The sequence below is a fragment of the Chaetodon auriga genome, chromosome 1 (genome assembly GCF_051107435.1).
Source record: "Chaetodon auriga isolate fChaAug3 chromosome 1, fChaAug3.hap1, whole genome shotgun sequence".
Taxonomy (NCBI): Eukaryota; Metazoa; Chordata; class Actinopteri; order Chaetodontiformes; family Chaetodontidae; genus Chaetodon; species Chaetodon auriga.
This window is the reverse complement of record NC_135074.1, coordinates 16,155,001-16,175,120: the sequence shown is the minus strand read 5'-3', so window position 1 is coordinate 16,175,120 and position 20,120 is coordinate 16,155,001. Positions and strand designations below refer to the sequence as shown.

General features: G+C 43.7%; 1 protein-coding gene across 1 annotated transcript; it reads right to left on the bottom strand.

Moving 5' to 3' along the window:
* Positions 1 to 4,983: 4,983 nt before the first annotated feature.
* Positions 4,984 to 10,902, bottom strand: rcn1 (reticulocalbin 1, EF-hand calcium binding domain). Its single transcript, XM_076726772.1, has 6 exons — positions 10,358 to 10,902; positions 9,290 to 9,483; positions 9,014 to 9,192; positions 6,892 to 6,952; positions 6,604 to 6,803; positions 4,984 to 6,446 (listed from the first exon to the last, which is right to left on the bottom strand). The coding sequence occupies exons 1-6, from the start codon at positions 10,576 to 10,578 to the stop codon at positions 6,339 to 6,341; spliced, it is 963 nt and encodes a 320-aa protein (XP_076582887.1). The 5' UTR covers positions 10,579 to 10,902; the 3' UTR covers positions 4,984 to 6,338.
* Between the last annotated feature and the right edge of the window lie 9,218 nt (positions 10,903 to 20,120).

The window sequence follows — 20,120 nt, the reverse complement described above, 5'->3', positions numbered from 1 at the left end:
TCTCAGGTGACGTACACCTGGTAACGCACAGCCCAAGACATCTGTAGGACAGCAGGCCTGCTAACTTCACAGCCTCCATATCCACGTGCAACCCCCCCAAAAGGTTTCTTTTTGAATGCAGGTGTCATAGAACTTCACTGACACAATGAAAGCCGATAAACATGCACAGTTCATTCCGTGTATGGAAGTTCCAGTCTTAACTTTCTTTGTGCTTTAGAGTTGTATCAAATAATGAGTCTTTGCAATTGCTTACTTATATTATTTTTCAAAATGTCAATCAGTTAAAGTCCCAGGTGCATCCAACATTGCCACAAAGGCCCTGCTGCGGGCCAAAAAGACATTATTTAACCTCCGGAATCAAAAAAGGTCAATGCACAAGTAGCACAGAGAGGCCTCTATGAGCCCCGAGGGATTGTTAACAAGGTCAAGGCCCCAGAGAGGAAACTTAACGGGGTTACAAGGAGGCCTGCATGCAAAAACAATGCCGCACCAACAGGAGGCGCTGTCAGGGACTGTTCAAATGTTAAGTGAAGCATGCTCTCAGTTGTATTCCCAGACAGCGTCCCCCCCCTCCCCTTGGGCTAGCTCTCTTGTGCAGAGCTGCTGCTCCACAGTCTGAGGGGCCTAGGGGTTCTTGGGGGTATTCCCTGTGGTATAGCAGGGAGCCTGAGGGGCTCCGGTGTGTAGGAGCTTTGGGAATGTGGAGGCCTTGGGGGGCCTGGAGCTCAGATGGGGCCTAGAGGGTAAACTTTCTCACTCAGGGAGCAGAGATGGAGCAGCTAGAGAAAGACAGCGAGGGGAAAACACCTTGAGAGGAGTCTGTCAGATATGCAGGCAGCAGCCGGGAAGATCCCATGAGGGTACACAGGCACAGAGACACAAACACACACATGTATGCACACTCAAAAACCAATATGTGGGCCAGCAAATAGAGGCAGATAGAGCTTTTTAAATATTCCCCTCTCTCCTCAACCATTCTGTCTCTCATCTTCTCCTCTTTCCTCCCTCCTGCTGTCTCCTCTATTCCACTGTAAGATATTAATGCCTAACAGGATTAGATGTGTCTCTATCATGTGAGACACAAGATCACAAACCAACCCTGAGCCCCCCTGGGGAACAGTGGGATGGGAGGGATGAAACAAGGCCTCCTCTTCCCTCTTCTCCCCTCCATCCCAAAGGTATCCAGATGCTGGGACATAGGGAGAGAGGGCCAGAGAAAGGAATGAGACAAATGGAGCGAGAGAGGTGTTTTGTCCAAAGACATCAGTCTCTCTGGGATAGCATTGTCTCCACCCTCAATGTCATGAACTCCAAAACAACCCCACTGCGGCCACTTTGCCAGTCCTCCAATTAAAACTTGAAAAGTTTCTCTCAGCATATATCATATAAGATATGCAGCGACCTGTCAGAATGAGTGGGCGACTAAAGTGGTGAAGCAGCCGCGTTAAAGCTGTTTGAAACTGATTTTGAGTCATCCTGACCTCAGTTCAAAGGGCTCCCATTACTTCAGAGGCACTTACAATTAGTTACCAACTCACTAGGCTTATGGTTCCTAAATTGAAATGTATTGCTCTTTAAAGTCTCCTCTCTAATTGTGTAGTCATTAATGGCCGATTTCCTATCTACACTGCGTTGATGGGCACATAAAAACTCATGATGATGGACGAGCACAGTGCAGTTGTTAAAAAGAGAGAGGAGGTTGCGTCTTGTTCCGTCTCATCACCACTGGGGGGAGTCGTGTGATGGGAGAGTGGGAGGCAGGGACAGCCACTTTCTCTGAGATGACATGAAAGATTGATGGATTCCTTCAAGCTTCATTGTCCAGAAGTAGAAACATGCAGGCCCTGAGTCTACCTTCACATGACACGCACATACAACCACACAATCTAAGCAAACACAGAGGGAATCGTCTGTGGATCAGCATGCAGGAAGAACTGAGCGCATAGTCCAAGTTCGCCCAGTGTAGAAGAGTCTGACCACACACACCAGAAAAAAACTACCTAAAAGTAGTCACATTTAAACCTCGAAAGCCTTGAAATATTGGCAGAAACTTGAGATGTAAGAAATTCTGTTCATGCCTGGCAAATATTTCGCCCCTGCAACAGTGTTTTTCACTGTGGGCTACAGCTTGTATGTGCATGACACGACAAATAACATCTAACATGAGTCAGCATATAAGGTGCTCTCTTATAACTGTGAGATGTAAATTCCTTCTTTTATGTTGGTGAAACAGCTAAATTACCAGAAAAATTACTGAAGACATGATCTCATATAACTATATGCAAGTACTACCATGCATAGAAGTTGTAGTAATATTACTCATAATGGCGGTGATAGCAATAATGTCATTATTCTAAATGTTGGGCACCATAAAGAAAAAAGTTCCTCTGTGTGCAGCTGGAGTATAAATTTGTCTCATTCACTGCAGTCTCAGCAATAAAACTATAATTTGACCTCAAATGAGAAGAGAAAGGGAAAACCTATCCCTTGAGCTGTCACGTTAAGGCAAAGAATCACATAAAGTTCCCATCCAGCTTGGTAAATATAAAATGTTTTGTCTAAACAGCTCGATAATGAACAGAGATTGTACTTTCTGTTTTGCTATTATGCATGTTATTATATAATGCGCAGAAAGCCTGTTATGAAAGCCTCGGCACAGGATGGGTCAGATGTCCCAAAGATCATTACAAACAACACCCTGGGCTACAAATCCCCAGGGCAGGAGGGACAAACACAAGAGATAAAAGACAAAGATGAGGGAGCGCAGATATATTCAGATGAAAAATAGGGCATCGTGATGATAAGAGTCAGAGAGAGGGGCAGCGGAGTTGGGGTGGGGGTGCTGGACTCACTGTGTAGTTTGTTATGCAGGCAGTTTAATTGTAGTAGTCATTTTAGGTTTGCTGCTGTTAATTGCTGACATGGAAATGGAAGTGTGGTATGAAAAAAGCTCTTTAAAGCAGATCGTTGGTGGACAAGACTAAGTGAAATTATACTGGATGGGGGGGCTTATAGTCACAGACATTAATATTCTACACTTTATGACCCTCCTCTCTCACCGTCTCCACCCTGTTCTCACCCAGAGGGTTCATTATTATCAGTGGAGAGGGGTTGATCCACGCAGACACTCATATGAGAGCTGTCTGAAGGCATTACTGTACACACACTCCCCCAGTGTGAATGATTAGGAACCTATCATAAACAGGAGGGGCAGGCTGTTAAACATGACCGCGAGGCAGGCTGCACAGACAGTCCATGTGCCCCCATCTTGCTCAGGCAAACACATTTGGTTCTTTTACATCTCTGTGCACCACTTGCACTCATCCACCTCCACTCACACATTGACCCAGACACACAGATGCACCCTGACACATGACAAACCTCATATGCTATTTGGAGGAAGTGCATCCAGCTACTTAGTGTTTTAGGCCTCCCAATTATTCAAATGTATGATGCAAGACTGACCCCACACTCTTTAGCAAGGCAATAGAGCAACCATTAGATTATCTAATGGGCATTATAAAGACCAAAAATAATTCAGAAACTTCAAATGTCACTACAGGCAACACCTCCACTTTGAATTATCCTCAGACCTGGAGCTTTCGTCAGATGAACAAAGATGGAATTCATCGGGGAAGAAATTTCTATTCTTGGATGACACTGTACAAGTGGAACCATGCCAGAATTTGGTAACCTATTTCTGCAAATTTTTATGAAATAATCAGTCTCGTTGTCACGTCGCCCTCTTACAAAGTCATTTAAACCTGGAAAATGTCAAATAAATTTATATAAAAGTACAAATATCAAGCATTTTTGGCTTCTGCAGTCATGGTCTGAGAGTGTCTGAAGAAGGTCCTACATCACAACAGAATAACACAACCCACACATACATCGCCTGTCCCTTGTTCCTAATGAGCTTTATCGCATTGGTCCCGCTTGACTTGTCTTGCTAACTGGCACACATATATCCATATGTTCCACATGAGCAAGCAGAGGGGACAGGCTGGGTGGCAGAGCTGCTTTCTCAGTTACATCTAAGAGTTTTACTGCAACAGCCAGCAGCAACAGCAAGTCAGCTTAACTCCATCTCTGCTGTGCGTGTGTGCAGACTGTAATTAGTCATGAGAAGTGTTAACAGCATCCGCTTGTTCCCGATGTTCACTGAGTCAAAAGTCAAACACAGGCGTGAGCATTTGAAGCAGACACAGCTACCTGAGATACAGCGTGCACACGTGAAACTTAAAGCTCATGCAGCACACGTACAGTAAGTGCAAAGACAGCAAAGTCCAAATACCAAATAACACCTCATATGCACAACAAAATGGGCCTTTAAAAACTGTTCTGTGGCAGTGAGCAGAGGCAGAATGAATGCAGAATCAGTCTGGAGGAACTGCAGATGAGTGAATGGACAAGCCTTCACCTGTGCACATGTTCTTTGATAGCAGGCAGACAAGAAGGACACTGCTTAATCTAGACACATGGACAGTGTTTCAGCTGTTAATTATTTACATGTAGATCTTTCTGATGATGGTGGTGTTTGTAGACCGCAGCTGTCAGGAGTCACAATTCTGAATTTAAAAAACACAAAGTTGCATTCAAGGCTACGAACTACACGAGATGATCAATGCCACTCACCTAGAGACTGAAACACAAACAGCAGATACCGCATGAAGTTACTTTTGGACACGACCAGGCTAGCTGTTCACCTGTTTCCAGCCATTGTGCTAAGATAGGCTCATGGCTGCACCTTATTTTCTAACTCTCAGCAGTACAGCCAATAAGTGTATTTCCCATAATTCCTTTGAGGAGCCTATCTGAAAAGACACCATATTTATGCAGTGTGTGTCCTTGAACAGCAAACCAAAAGAGAAATAATTACAAATGATACGTACTGGTTTGGTAAAAGGACGTAACAGCTCCCCTGAAAGCTTCACACTTCCTCTAAAATCAGTGATGATGCTTTGCAGCACAACACACAAAATATACAATCTTTTTCTTTATTTTTTTATTTTCACACATTTCATGAGCATGTGCGGAAAGGAGACATGTTGATGTGTTTGTGCCCATGTGTGAGGTGGACTATTAATGCAAATGAGGTCTGGGACAACAAAGCACAACAGAAAAGATGAAAAGGAGAAAAAAATGTTTTTGAGTGAAATCAATTTGACTAAAATTACAAAACCCTCAAATTCTGGTCATAGTTTGTTCTTTTCATGAGCTGCATAGTTCTACGCACCGGTCATACAAACTATCCATTAAACAATATGATAAAAAAGACAAAAGAGGAATTTCTGATGTTCAGAAACACCAGGCTCATATATGTAACGCCACACGCAAACAACTCAGTACATCTGATAGAGAAGGTGACCTCAGAGTGATGTAACAGGAAGCATGGGGTCATGTGAGAGGTGAGGACAGAACGTTTTTCTACCCTCCTCTTATGTATTCAAGCCAGTAGAGAACTCAAAATACATCTTAATAAACAGCTGGAAAAGGGTGAAGCTCAAATATAACATCAGCGAAGGTCAATAAAACTGTAACATGGAGCATACTGTCGGCCTTAAGTACACCAATAAATACATTTCAAACTAAGAGTGAAGAAAAAAAATCTTTCACGGGCTACACTAAAACCAAAGGCGTGCAAAAACCATGCCATTAAACATCAGTTCATTAACAGTTCTTAAAGCACGTAACTAAAAACAGCATTAAAATCATTTGGCCAGGAAAGCTGTAAACAAAGAAACACAACTTAAGTCTTGTTTTAAAAAAAATCTCTAGTTGAACACTGTACTCCTCTCAAACCTAAAGTTCAGAAGATATTCGATAAATAAATAAAATCAGAATATAAATGTTCTGCGCTGTAGTTTCACATTGATGATCAAAAAAAAAACTGTTCCTGTGTCTGACAATTCACGTAAAGCTCTGCGTTCAGCTCCGACAGGTTTCATTAAAGACTATCTACACGGATCTCTGAGGCAGCGACGCCGGCGATGCGGCTGGAAGGCACCATCGATGGGAAGTGGGTCCACTGGGTGTGGCTCTGCTCCTGAATGTCAGAAACACAACCGTCGATACAAAACCGATGGACCCTTAGTGTTAGTGGTCGGGCCAACTCTCCATCCCTCCTCCTGTTTGGTATCTACAGTGTTGGTTTACAACCCAACACACTGACATCTGTCCCGCTATCACGAGGAAAGGATGGAGTGGAGGTGGGAGGATGTGCAAGAGTTTGTGATTCTGCCTTTGAAGACAAGGATGTTCAACAACCCTCCACACACACACACACACACACACACACAAGCGCACACAGACAGACACACACACTGCAGAAGCTGCACTCAGAGCTCATCATGGTTCTTGGTGAGGTCCTCTCCATAGTTGGTGGCCTGACTTCCCACAAACATGTTCCAGTTTTCAAGGATCTCCTCTTTGGTCAGCATCTGGTCCTGAGAAGCGAGGGGGGAATTGAAAGATACGTAAGCCTTATTTTAACTGTATAAACATATAGAAATCCATTTTCAAATGAATCATTATCAGTGTGGCCAAAACACTGCACAGACAAGATGACAGGACGCTGTTGATGGTGCAGCTGAAACTATGTACCTTGTCCTTATCTGACTCGTACACCAGATGTCTGGCCTCAGCTTGGGCGTGGTCGTAGTCTTGTGGCATAATCCAGTGGCGGATTTCATCCTGGTCCATTTTGCCATCCTTATTCAAGTCCCGGAAGTCAGAGAACTGCTCCCTCTCAGTCTTGACCCAGTCCGGCTCTGGACCCCCCTCCTCGTGAGCAAACATGTCAGCTGATAAAGTGGAGACAAATGAGAGCAATGAAAGTCAAAAACATACAGCTGAGTTTTTTTAATGAATGGTTTGATTTATTTTACTTACCAATGTACTCATCTTCATCCACGTGTCCATCGCCGTTCTTGTCAATGTCCTCCAGGGTTTCCTGCAATCAGAACGAGTTAATGATGTTGTTAAAGTCAGAGACAAGGTGTCAACAATAGTGGAACTTTCAATAAACAGAAACATGTCGCCCCAGGCAGGATGAGTGAATGTCTGAGGGTCAGCTGCCAGCTGGACTGGCACACTGACACGACAATCCCAGGATTCCCTGCTGACGAGAGCCAAACCCTCCACATTAAAAGATGATGCACACTTGTTTTTAAGCAAACAATTGGTGAAACGCTGGCTTTTAAAGCTCTGACAGATGGTTTTCTCTCTCATATCCAGGATTTGACAGCGTGTGAATTTGACTAAATGGTTCCTTAAAGGCTTGCCATGCGAGGGATCATTAGTTAACAACCACACACATACATGTACGGTCACTGCAGCACATCTGGGCATAACACATGCACGCAGCTACACAGATTCAAATCACTGTATGCATCCTTTCCTGCAGGTGAGAGGCCTGAACGCTGCTGAATGATTTATAGCCATGTAGCTTCTGTCGTCTTATAAATGACTAATAATAAATAAGACCATCCATCTATCCATCTTCGAAACGCACTTAACCTGTGAAAGGTTGTGTGTAAACAAGAAGAGATGTTCACTATAAATATAAAACCAACAGACCAATACAGACCTCTGTAAACACTGAGAGAAGTTCTGTACATGTAAGCGTGAGAGTCTCATGACAGTCACACTCAGTCTGTTCAGGGACACTTCTAACTTCTCTCATAGTTTACTATTACAGTTAATACGATACAAGAGGGCTGGACCAACCAACCAATCAGCCTAGTCGAGATAAATGTGTTGTGATATAGATTTTAAATTAGAACACCCAGCCCTACGATACAATTAGCCTTAATACGAGACAGTGAAGCAGCCTTTGGGGGAAGTAGAGGAAGGTCAGCGCTATATGTTCTTCACAACACCACAGATCAACAGCAGACCCTTATTAACCAACCTACAACTCTGCTGGAGGCTCTGTGGCGACCTAGAGGCCAAACCATACTCATGTTTCTGGGACAATGTAGCCGAGACATTCCAAACAGCCATGCTGATGCACCTAAGGGACACTGAGGAGGCGAGACAAGGAAGAAACCTGTGAAGCAGAGCAGTGGCTTGATATTATTGAGGAAATGCGCTTGTTGTCTCTGTAGAAGCAGTGAAGACACTGTATGGTGCGACACATCAGTGCTGAGGGGGTGGGCAGTTTACAGGGTACTGTAGAGGAGGTCTGTGATATCTGCACCTAGAAATGTGACATTTGAACAGAGCACTGTGTTATGTGAGAGAGTGAGCGAGTAGGATGGCACTCAGTGAAATGACTTCACGTTCCTGCCTGAACCTGCACTACAAGCTCCGTCAGTCATCCGACCTGCGAGCCTACAATCATCTAAAGCCGTGAAGAGACTCTTCCTTCGAATCACTTTTCCCCTCATTTGGCTACATACACCGTCAATTACTCTTTGTTGCACAGTGGTGTGAAAGATCTGTTATAAAAAACTTTACCGCTGTGAGGAAGCAGGCCTCTCATTAGCTCCAGCTAGATTCAGCACAATCAGTGAAGACGCCCCTGGCTGAACAGTTCTTTGGTAACATTCGGTGACATCATAAAAATGAGAGATTAATAATTAAATCTGTCAAATGGGTAGTACAACTTTTATGAACAGAGCAGCATAGTGCATCACTGCGAACGTTTGCCACGCAACTGTTCCATGAAGCCAAATTTATATTTAAAGATTGAGTCTTAAATGGGACAGTCGGTCCCATCCCACTGGACCTGTTCCAAAAAAATATAGAAACTCAATCATTTCCAGGCCGAGTTAAACTTTCATTAAGGAGTTATCCAAATGTGGCGCGTTTATCCGAGTAGCCATCAGATTAAACACGTGGGATAGAACTCAGATCTGCTCCTGTAATGAAATAATATTTCTCAGCATACCGACAAATGACAAAACCCTAAATGTGAATGTGCACGTCTAGGATTGTTCTTAGTGTCCCTCTGCAAAAACCTCACTCCCCCTTTCTAATCATAATCACCATGTGGTCACAGAGGGCTTACCAGAACCACAGTGTCCTTCATGTGCTCAAACTCCTCAGGGTGGAGGAAGGATGTGAACTCCTCTCTGTCTGCTGCCAGGTCCCCGTTCAGATCAGCTGTTCTGAACCTCCTCTCATCACGAGGAAGCATCTTCTTGAAGCTGAACTGGTCTGTTGATTCATCAAACTCCTCCGGGTTGGCTACGAGGGGCAATTATAATCAGAAATAGCGATGTCATACTTTAATACTACACCGCAAGTTGACATGCTAACAAAAATAAAACCCCCCCACACATACCGAGGTAGTATCCGTACGTGGCCTGCTTGTACTCTTCCCATGAAATCTTGTTGTCTTTGTTGAGGTCGTAATCTGTCCACACCTTGGCCACATTATCGTACACATAACGCTTCTGGACGCGTTTGATCCAAGCCTTGAGTTCATCTGTGGTGATGTAGCCATCGGCGTCGCCGTCTATCCGCTCCACTATTTTCCTGAAAGGCGAGAGAATAAAGACAGGGAGCGTTTGTTGGTTAGTTATTACTTTTAATACTCAAATACGGCTGTAAATATCCAACACAGCTGCAAATATGTGCAGTCAAGCTCACATTTTGGCTGTTTTGCCTCCAGCATGCACTGAACTACTCTTCTTACCAGCAGGCAGGAGAGCATCAAAAACAAATATTTGGTTGTACCATTTTTACTACAATAAAAGCAGCTTCAATGGGAGCACTGTAGTAGGAGGAGCAGGCAAACCCATTCTAGTGAAGGATGCAGTGTGGCTGTGGTGTATTCTTAGAGCTGGGTTGCCACGTTGTGATGTGAGGGGTCCTCCCACTCTCACCGCCACAGGGAAGACTTTGTCTTTGAGAGGGGCAAAGCCCATTTAGCCAACGTGTGTAACATGGTGCCAACTTGTCACCCAAGCAGCAGCAAAGAGAAAAACTTTGAAGTGAGCGAAGAAGCACGTAGCGCATGACTGTGACTGACAGCAGCTCAGTATGAAGACTGCCTGCTGCCGCACAGCTTTACTCAAACCTCATCACCTACAAATGGTTCTTTAATGATGATCTATAATTAAGACTTCGCCTAAGCAATTAACGCTATAGGCGTGTGTGCGAACAGTGCCGGTGGTGTAATAACGCACCGTTTTACCTTGTCTTGGCTTGCTGGCATGCACATCTTTCTCAGGCACTTGTGCTGATGTTGTCAAAGTTTAATGTCCTGAAGAGCTACACGCAACGCGGGCCAGCAGAAGAGAGTGAGTGTGCGTGATTTACTCAACGCAGCCTGTGACAACAACAGCGAGGCTGCCAGCGCCACACACCTGATGCTGTCCACAGATAGATCAGAGGAAAATGTCCTTACCCCAGCCTGTCTTTGCTCTCTTCAGGGGTGAGCTGATCAAATGTTTTGGCCTCCTCCTTGCCCAGAAAGGCCTCATGGTCATACTGGAAGCTTTTATTGTCTTCGTGGGCTTGCCTGCTCAGTTCGGGGTCCTGATAAAGGACCCTCTCTTTTCTTAACGTTGGCTTGGCGTGCACGACGGTGCACAGGAGCGCGGCACACACGAAGCCGAGGACGTCCATGGGTCCAGGATGGTCTGGCTCCTTCCTCTCTGAGGCCAGAACAGTTGTTTCTAAACGGGGCCTGTGACACAATGAGCAAGCGGCTATGTAGCCACTTTCACTGCTTGTACCGACGCACACTAACCTTTCTTAGTTTCGTTGGCAGCGGTGCGTGAAAACGCCGCAGCTGCCAGTTACTAAACCTGCGAAAACCACCTGAACCCACGCACAGGTCCACTGAAAACACCTACAGCTCTCACTCACAACGGTTTTAGGCAATTCTGTGCTCTTTCCTGAGGAAGGGACGCAACCAAACAGGAATTTTCTGCCGCCTTACGTACAGCCAATCAGAGTGCTCGTTTCAGGCAGGGCCCAGCCTCGTGCAAAGGCAGGAGCCCTGCTATTGGTCCGCGGGATGTCGGTAACACGAGAGCTATTCAGGCGCCACGTTGCAAGCTGACGCGCAAACCGTGGAGTCAGTGTGGGTCAGGCTGAGCTGAAATACGATGTGTTTGAGGTTGTAACAGCTCAACAACCTGAAGAGCTGTTTCAGAGTCATGTCCGCGTTCCCACTCGTAGCGACATGCACCCGCCATGACAGTGTGGCTGTGTGTTAGCGTGGCCAGCTTGCAGGCACGTGCATGTGTACGGTAAAAACAGGGTTCAGACTCCTAGATGCCTTATTCATGCATTGTCCCCCGCAAATATGCACCCCTGTGGAGTCTTGTCTCTGCTGTAGTTTTTAAGTAGTCTTTTTTAGGACATAATCAAGTAAATACCGTGTTCACACTTTTGTTAATGATAAACTGAGATACTAATGTACATTAAGCTGCAGCATCAGACTGAGAGAAAAAGTTGCCTCATGTTTGTTTGCTGGACACACGCCGGTTAGTATTTTAAGTTTAGGGACTGTAGGAAAATTATTAGGAGGAAGAGAGTGAGAAAAGTGGGAGGGTTATGGTTCCCCCCCCCCCCCCCCCCCCCCCCCCTTGGTTTAAGGGATGGTAGTATATATTAATAGCAGAGCAGGGCATCTTTTAAGTTTTTCTCACCACAGATTTGTATTTTATTTCACTTCTCGCTTCAGATTGCTTGTGTGTGCCCCTCAGAGCCTGGGCCCATTCTGCTTGTTCAACTGGTTAAGTCACCTTGCATGTGAAAGCCATGTCAGCTGTGCAGAGTTTAGTGAAAGCACACACAGCCCAGCATTCACTATTTCTTCTGTACATCAGGAAGCACCGTAATTTACCGATGGTAATTAATATGTGTTTTGATATTTATGACTCCAACATGTCCAACATGCCCATGCAACTTAGGAATCTTGTGATTTGATTATGACAGAAAGTAAGATATCTGGTCTCAAAGAGAATACAGCATCATCTGATTTATTCAGATTTATTTTTATTATTTGAAGTCTGGGAGTGAAATAAAATATTGGGGGTGAAGTGCAGCACCAACAGAGCTGGCGCCACCATTCATTTAATGGCAGTAATAAACATTTATTCAGCAATTCTTTGTTAGAAAATGGAGACGCTGCCATAAATATGATGTTGTGAGATAATGGGGGAAGGGTATTGCATTATTTCTGAGTCAAAGGGAGGGTGCAAAGGAAACATTTGCCTAATAACCCTGGGGAGCATCTTACAGAGCTCCGGAGAGGTCACAGTGGGAATATTTTCTGAACGACTTTTGAGTTCCCTCACAGAAGGAAAGTGTGTTGGTCCAGTCCAGTTATGATACACCACCAGTTTATGTTAATGCTCTGCAGATACTGCAGGAAGGGCAGATGATGATGTGACACATTGTGCATTTCTTGCTGATTTCTCCTTTCAAAAGGCTGAGCTCTGACAGTATCCATGCACTAACTGTGAGTACAGCTGCAGCCACTCAGCCTGGCTGCATTTGTTTTTGAATCTCTGAAGCTATGGATATGGCTTCAGTAGCTGCACTGTGACTACTCTTTACTGCTCCTGTTGACATTAGCCAAGAAAACTTCATTAAGCCACAGGGAACTTGAACTCACGGTGCCTCTATCAGATATGACCGATGATGGGTTACCAATACACCAAAGGAGTTCAGGAGCTTCATTCATGCTCAGCCAACAACTACTCGGTGTGTTACACCCATTAAAACTCACAGCCATGACTACAGCCACAATCAACAGCAACCAAAGCTATGTCACCCCATGGCTATAGTCATAATCACAGCTATAGCCTGTCATAATCGGCCACAGCAGCCCGTTGTAGTAACACAGCGTAGAGAGCTGGCTTAGCTAGCGCTGTTAAAGCTCTGCTAGTTATCTGTATAGCTGCAATGATACAAATGTGTGCCTGAGCCAGCAGGATTTGAACCTCTTTTTTTAGTGTGCAAAGTTAAATTATTCCACTTCCTGGCACCACAGAGCCTAAGGAACAATTTCCCACGTTGGTATTAGGGATGCACTGATCCAGTGTGCCATATCAACATTAACTCCAATACTGATCTTATTAAGTGGATCGGTTATCGCCCTGGATGTGACCGATGCACCATGTCATTATGAGATTCACTGTTTCCACTATCACTTTATTCTCTCAGCCACTGTGGGCTGCTGTGGCAATATTTGGCCTTATCTTACCTTTATATGAAAATTATTCCAATGAGGCACAGCGAGGTCTAGAGATTTAAATTAGTGAGAGCACTTATATTGGATCGTGCTCGCTTTTGTTAGATATCCACAGTTGAGGTATCATGAGAGAAAACGTTGGATTGGTGCATCCTGATATTAAACCTAGACAAGCACAAGTCAGCACTAGCTCTAGTCTTTAGTAGTGAGTGTTTCAGCTGCAGCAGATGTAAAGAGAAAAGTCAGAGTGTTAGATAGTGTGAAGGTGACCCGGTTTTGTGAACTTCATGCTTAACGTTTTGAGAAAGACACAGAAAGAGCTTGCATGTGGATGGTGGGGGGTTGCGATCATATCTACATGAAGAAGACCAGAAGAATCACATTACTCAGACGCATCTCAACATGCTGTTATATGGTCGAGCAGACTCTGTACCCTGGAAACAACTTGCTGACACTGCCATGCCTAATCCTCCTTCGTGGGCAGGGGAAACATGTACTTCGTCATTCATCAGTAGCATAATAAGCCAGCACATGGCACTTTGCTGTTTTGCATAAGTAGTACACCCCAGTTTACGATTATAAAGGGGCCCTGGAGCTAACTAGCCTCTTTATTCAATTAATGAATAGTTAATGTATTTAAATTAGTCCTGCCTGGTCAATTTGAATCAGTGTGTTGTGCAGACATGAAGAACTACAAATGTGTTTTTTCCAGTGAGACACATTTCTGAAATTTCCTTTAAAATTGTATCAATCAACTTAAACCTCTATTAGATTAAAATGCTTTGTTGATAAATTACTAATATTAAACACATATCTCGCAAACCTCATCTACAAGAAGAAATTATCTATATTTTTAACCAGTATTATATATTTAAACATCATCCATGGTGCTTAATTCACGTGAATTAAAGTGTATGACAATTTATTGGCTTCATCCCAGATACTCCTGGACATCTTTGAGGTACAGTCTATATGTTGAAGGTTATTGAGAAGTTAGGATTAATCTCAAAAACAACGGTAGCATGGCTGAACAAGTGCAGGCATTAACATGTTGGAGGGAGAACGTAGATGGGAAGAGTGGCTTTCAACATGAATATTTCACTGAGGAACAGAGCGGGGAGGGAGGGGAAGGCAGCTACAGGGGTGTTCAGTTAACCATGAGATTACACACACTGCAGAAGGCATTTGGTTAATGTAATTAAGAAAACCCTATGGTGGGAGACACAGAGCATTAGTGTCCAGGATATACGGTTCTGTTGTGGCCTCTTGCTGCCCCATGCTCACAGCCACAGACTGTATTTATCAAAGTTGCTAATAAATTTGTGTGTGTGTGTGTGTGTGTGTGTGTGTGTGTGTGTGTGTGTGCGCGCAAAGAAAGCCTTGTGTTTAGTTTAAGCGTTAAAAATTCATCTGAACATGTGAATATTTAAGTGCTTATTAATAACAGATCTTACACAGATTTCTGGAAGTGAATTTGACTGTGAAAGCTTTTTTTTTTACCTTATGTACAAAGTATTTCCTCATCTGAGGATAAATGTAGGCTATGGCAACAATATTTTATTTAATGTAGAAAAATAACCTGTCTCTTCTTGAAGCGTTTGAACAGACGCACTGCTGTGAATCTCATGGACGCTGCTCAGGCCACTCCTCTGCTTTTGGCTGTCAAAAGCTGAGTTTGCTGCTCGGTCATCTGACCAGTTGAGGTAAACTGCAGAGTGTGCTTTGCTCTGTGCTGTCAGTCAGCTGCAACTCATGGCCAAAAAGGGTAAGTAGGTTCATCTCGCTGTTTCGCTTCAAGCTGCCCCATTACCGCTTTAAAGTAGAAAGCAGAGAAGAAAACAATTCAGACCTCTAAAAGGATATTAATGTTAAACGTGAAGCCTCATCTGCCCTGAAATGTACTCACTCCCATTTGCTTTAAATGATTTTAATTCAAGCAGAGCCGCAATGATTAATTGATTAATCAATTAGTTCAACAGAAAATTAATTGATAATAGATTTCATGCAAAAATGCTAAAAATATTCTTGGTTCCATCCTATTAAATTCAGGGATTTGTTGGTTTTCTTAATCCTATATGAGAGTAAACTGAATATCTTTGGGTTTTGGAACATCGGTCGAATAAAACAACACATTTGAATACATCTTCTTGGTCTATGCTAAATAACAGCAGGCATTTTTCACCAGTATTATTTAATGATTAATCGACAAAATAATTCATAGATTAATTGATACTGAAACAATCTTTAGTTGCAGCCCAAAATTGAAGAGAGAAAAAAACTTTGATGGGTAACATTTCCCTCAAGTTGATGAGTAACAGGTAACAGTAGAGTCCAAAGAGCAGATTAGGCTAAAACCATCAGATAGATCACTGGCTGACCAAAAACCAGTGAAGACCTCCAGTACAACATCCTCACAGGAGAGAGAATTTGGCACAGTTATTGTTGATTTGACCTTTGAAACCACAATGTTATCATTTCTTAATTTACTCATCTGCTTTATTTTCTCCAGGCGCCATAATTCCACCAAAGTTCCTCCATTTTTTAAACAAATTGTCATTGCAGTTTGGAGTGTGTTCAGCGCAGTGTGTTCGTGGGATTTCCCAGCGCTGTTCCTCATTAATATGAGTTCTGTGTCACCTTTTCTACAACAGTTTTCCATCAGGTTTTAGGCTGGTGGAGGAGCTGAAGTAGAATATTGATTTGAGTGAACAATAACATGGAATATAGAGTCTCTCATCACACAATTACTCTCCACAATTTCCCTCTCCCTTGTGAATTTTCATAGTTATAATAACTCACCGCCCCAACTATTCTGGATAGATTAATAAACTTCTCATTGCTGCCACATAGGAGAAAAGAAACCTTTGCTCTGTTTAATGACAATTGTAAAGTGGAGGCAATCATGGGATGCCTCCCATGACATTTCCCCGCTCCTGTCCGCTCCACTTATCTTAGACAAATGGCCGTGCCAGACCACTATCGAGATGAAACGTTTTCCCCGAGTCATTACGTCTGTCACCGGGGCCATTTCCATATTGAAAAATCTGAAACAATAAACGACGCCTGAGCCTTTAATAACTGTGAAGGAATCATATTTGGAAAATTGCATTGAAGCAATAACCTTTTCTCCCTGTAATTAGATGACAGAGAGGTCCTGGTTTTAATTAAGTCAGCAATTTATAGTCGCGCAGCCATACCTCAGCGTGCTGATTAGTATAGGAGGGATCACAGAACAGCGTTGCCTCAATTTGAACAGATTTGATCTAGTAATTACTGTGTTATATGGCAAAGGCCGCAGCAAGTCTCAGACTCAAGACTCTGTCGATGCAGTGCTCCGTGAAGCATGGCCCTTCCCATCGTTACTCGAGCTGCAAATATGTGGCGAGCAAGTGTCTGTCTGAATAGGTCTTCAAAGGGGGTCATCAACAGAGGACATAATGTTTGAGGAGGCATATTAAGGTGGGATTGTGAATGTGAGGCCCTGTGTGTGTGTGTGTGTGTGTGTGTGTGTGTGTGTGTGTGTGTTGGAGCTGATTTGTTTGGGTGCAGCATCATTTTATGCCGCACCTTAATTGATCCCATTGGTCACTGTTAAACGTTAACATTTGCACGAGGGGGCAGAACAGTTAAGGATGCTGTTTTAGTGCTCTGTTAATAAACATGGCAATTTACTGTCAATTTATGTCCTGACAGGTCGTAATGAAGACCATGAAAAGAAGATTAGCTGGAGCTGTTATAGCAGCCCGTCTGGGGACCGTCATCATGAGACTGTGGGGACCAGTGCTTGTTGTGTGAGCTGGCACCCTCTGGCTTTCTGTAGCCGTCCATATGATTGACATTAATGGTCCGGTTTTGGGAAAGAATGGTGAATTTGTGTTCTCTCTTTTGGGAATATGACATTTGTCACATTACACAGACATGCACCTATAGGCGATCAGAACAATAGCACATGGCGGCCCCCTTGACACATCATTAGCGACATCAAACAGATGCTCGTGATCTGTGCTGCTAATTTCATTAGCTTCTCCAGCTAACCATAACAGTGTTAGTGCTGTAAAGGCCTGTCTTTCATCAAAGGATGAAGTGCACTGTTGGTTTCCTTATGTTTGGTGCTCATTTCCCTTTCCTCTCTACCTTTATATGTTCATTTTTGTGGCTTACAGCATTTAAAATTAGTTACACAGCCACCCTTGATGCGGAATAAGGCATACAAAATGATGCCCTGCTGCAAATTGAATGATTTGGCAACGCTATGACACATTATGACACTTTATGTGGGGAGCAGGATGTCTTCAAAATTGAACAGGAAGTGCACACACCTGGCAGAGATCAGACAAACAGCGCATGAAGGCTCCTCCAGCACTTCCAATCTCAGAAATACAAATCCCAGAGGCTTAATGGGAGAATGGGGTTAATTAATCCTAGAGGACATCTCAGATTGAGGAGAGGCCCCCCTCAGCCCCTAGATCTTCCCTCCATAAAGGTCATATTTCACAATAAGGGACCAATGCATGTGTTGCCCCTCTGAGGACTTCTCATCCGCTTCCCTCAAAACATCTAATTTGATCTCCTGCTTTCAATCAGCGTAACTATATCGCCTGAGAACAGACCCTGGAACACACTGGGACATTAAGTGCTAATACTAAACGCCGACCCCAGGCTTTGAATCATCCATAGATCTGTGACAAAGTGCCCTCAGAGGCCATGGAGTCTGGTGCTAAACGTCCACCCCTGGCTAAACATCATTTGTGTGCTGACGCTACATGCTAAAGAGTGTCTCTAGGCCTTGGCTGCGTGACTGTGGCCTGTGATTTATGGGTCATCATTTGGGTGACATTTTCCTCTGGTCCAATGTTCTAGTCAGTTGTGATTACAATACTGTCTTTACACCTTCTCTGCACTGTGGCATGTTGGAGGGAGACTGTGCTCAAGTGTGTGCACGGACCACAAACGCCATTTCCAGCCTTTGTGCTGTTGCTGCAGGGTGGAGGACACTCTTGTACGGCCACAAAGATCTTAATACTATGTGATGCAAAGAGGTTTGTCTCCACAGTCTAATCAGCCGCATTCTTCTGACAGCACAGCATGACGAGACCAATGAAAAACTGGCGGCAGAATTAAAACAACAGAAATCAAGAAACTAAACATCAGTACTTTCTCTGCACTACACCTTCGTCCCCGCTGCAGGATCGAATGGATCGACAACACCCTCAAACTCTTTCTCTGTGTCGTCTGACTTGATTCCCCGCTCCTCCATCCAGCAGATAGGGTGGTGGAGCGGTTTTGGCTGCAGAAAGAGTGTCTCCCCTGGGCTGCAGCGTGGCTGCTGTCCTCCTTCTCTCCCTTCAGCTGGAGCTACCAGAGCCAGATGCTACGTAGCTCCACCACCCTCTGTCCCCCCTCTCTCTCTTCCAGGAGGATGGTGCCCAGAGAGGAGGATGACAAACGCCTGTGCCTCCTCTTACTGACGGATTTGGACGACCTGACTCCAGCCCCGCACTGTTCCAACCGCCAGCACAAGATGTTGACTTAATGGAAGGGGGTTGGCTGTGGATTGGCCCATATGTGTTTGTATTGGGAAAATATGGCAGGGCGGTGTGTCTGTGTATCTGTGTATTCAGTAGGATTGTGTGTGTCTGTGTGTGTGTCTTCACCTAGCCCAGACTGCCTACATCCATCATGCCATGGCACTCTGGCAGAGAGTGGGACTCAGACAGCTTCACTAACACACGGTCAGTTAAATTGCCTGTTAAATTGTCCTGGTCCGTCGCTATCTTAGGTGTAGATAAAAACACTGCACTTAAAGCCTGCACTTAAAGGCAGAAATTGTCAAGTAAATGCCAGCCTCCCTCCATGCATAGAGAGAGGGAGAAAGTAAGAGAGGGAGAGACAGAGATCCTCTGAGGGAAACACATTTCCATTACGAGACAAAATTCTGCGGCACACACAAACACAGGGGAACATTCGTGTGTCTATTGTAGATGCCACAACTCTTAACTTATTTAAGAGATATTTCTCAAGCTAAAATATCAATAATCTTTAGATTTGTGTCAATTTAAGCAGTGTGTACTCAGATAGTATGACCTAGAGGATATTCTAGTAGATATTTCAATGTATAAAACACTTCTTTTTCACATCAGAAGCTTCACAAAATGAACCAATACGTTGACCACATGAGCTCCAGGCCTGCCTGATCAATAGGCTAAATTATGCATGAGCAGCAAAACCGTAATACCTCTTCATCAACCGTCACTGTGCTCCCTTAATGATTAAAACAGCGGTCTCAATCCAATACCTTTGACATTTCTCTCCATGCAACCAGATGGAAAATTAAGTCTCATTCTTTTAACATTACTTGGATATTGTGGATAATTGCCTGCATCCTGGCTGTGGACCCGGAGCACAAAGCTTTAGAGAGCTGCTCTCCTGTAACCTGCTCTCCTGGTGAACAGTGGATTAGTTGTAGCCTGTGGTCAGTGTTTTATCGTAAAGAATTACAAACGTTCATTTGTAATCTAAATATAAGATCATATATCAATCTCACACAAATTTAGATTTTGAAGATTTGTCAAAAGATTGGTGATATCTTGACGTGAAAACTAAAACTCAGCAGTCTGTGGAATTAAATTGTATAGCTAAACTATACTCTGAGGTGTTGTATAGGTTTTGCTTTAGTTCTGTATTTGGCCCAAAACTCCAAATGGAAGCCTCTGTGTGTATTCAAATGCATGTTTACACACTAATACCTCTTCATTATTTACACTAGTTATATATTGATGCTTTCTAAAATTATTTCATTATTTCATGGATCACGAGAATTATGGGTTGTGTACACAGCCAGTGGGTGATGACCTGACATTAAAACCTTACATTTAAATAGTTAAATGCTTTATTGACTATCATCTATGGAGCTTTTTCTATTAAGCTTAAAATGTATAAATACTGCAAATAGAGGGACTCT

What these genes read in the sequence shown, in the direction of transcription:
- rcn1 (XM_076726772.1), bottom strand. Translation starts at nt 10,578, where the DNA reads ATGGACGTCCTCGGCTTCGTGTGTGCCGCGCTCCTGTGCACCGTCGTG. An exon ending in CACGTACGGATACTACCTCG is followed by an intron (nt 9,193 to 9,289) that starts GTATGTGTGGGG and finishes TGCCCCTCGTAG; the next exon opens with CCAACCCGGAGGAGTTTGAT. An exon ending in ACGAGTCAGATAAGGACAAG is followed by an intron (nt 6,447 to 6,603) that starts GTACATAGTTTC and finishes CTCGCTTCTCAG; the next exon opens with GACCAGATGCTGACCAAAGA.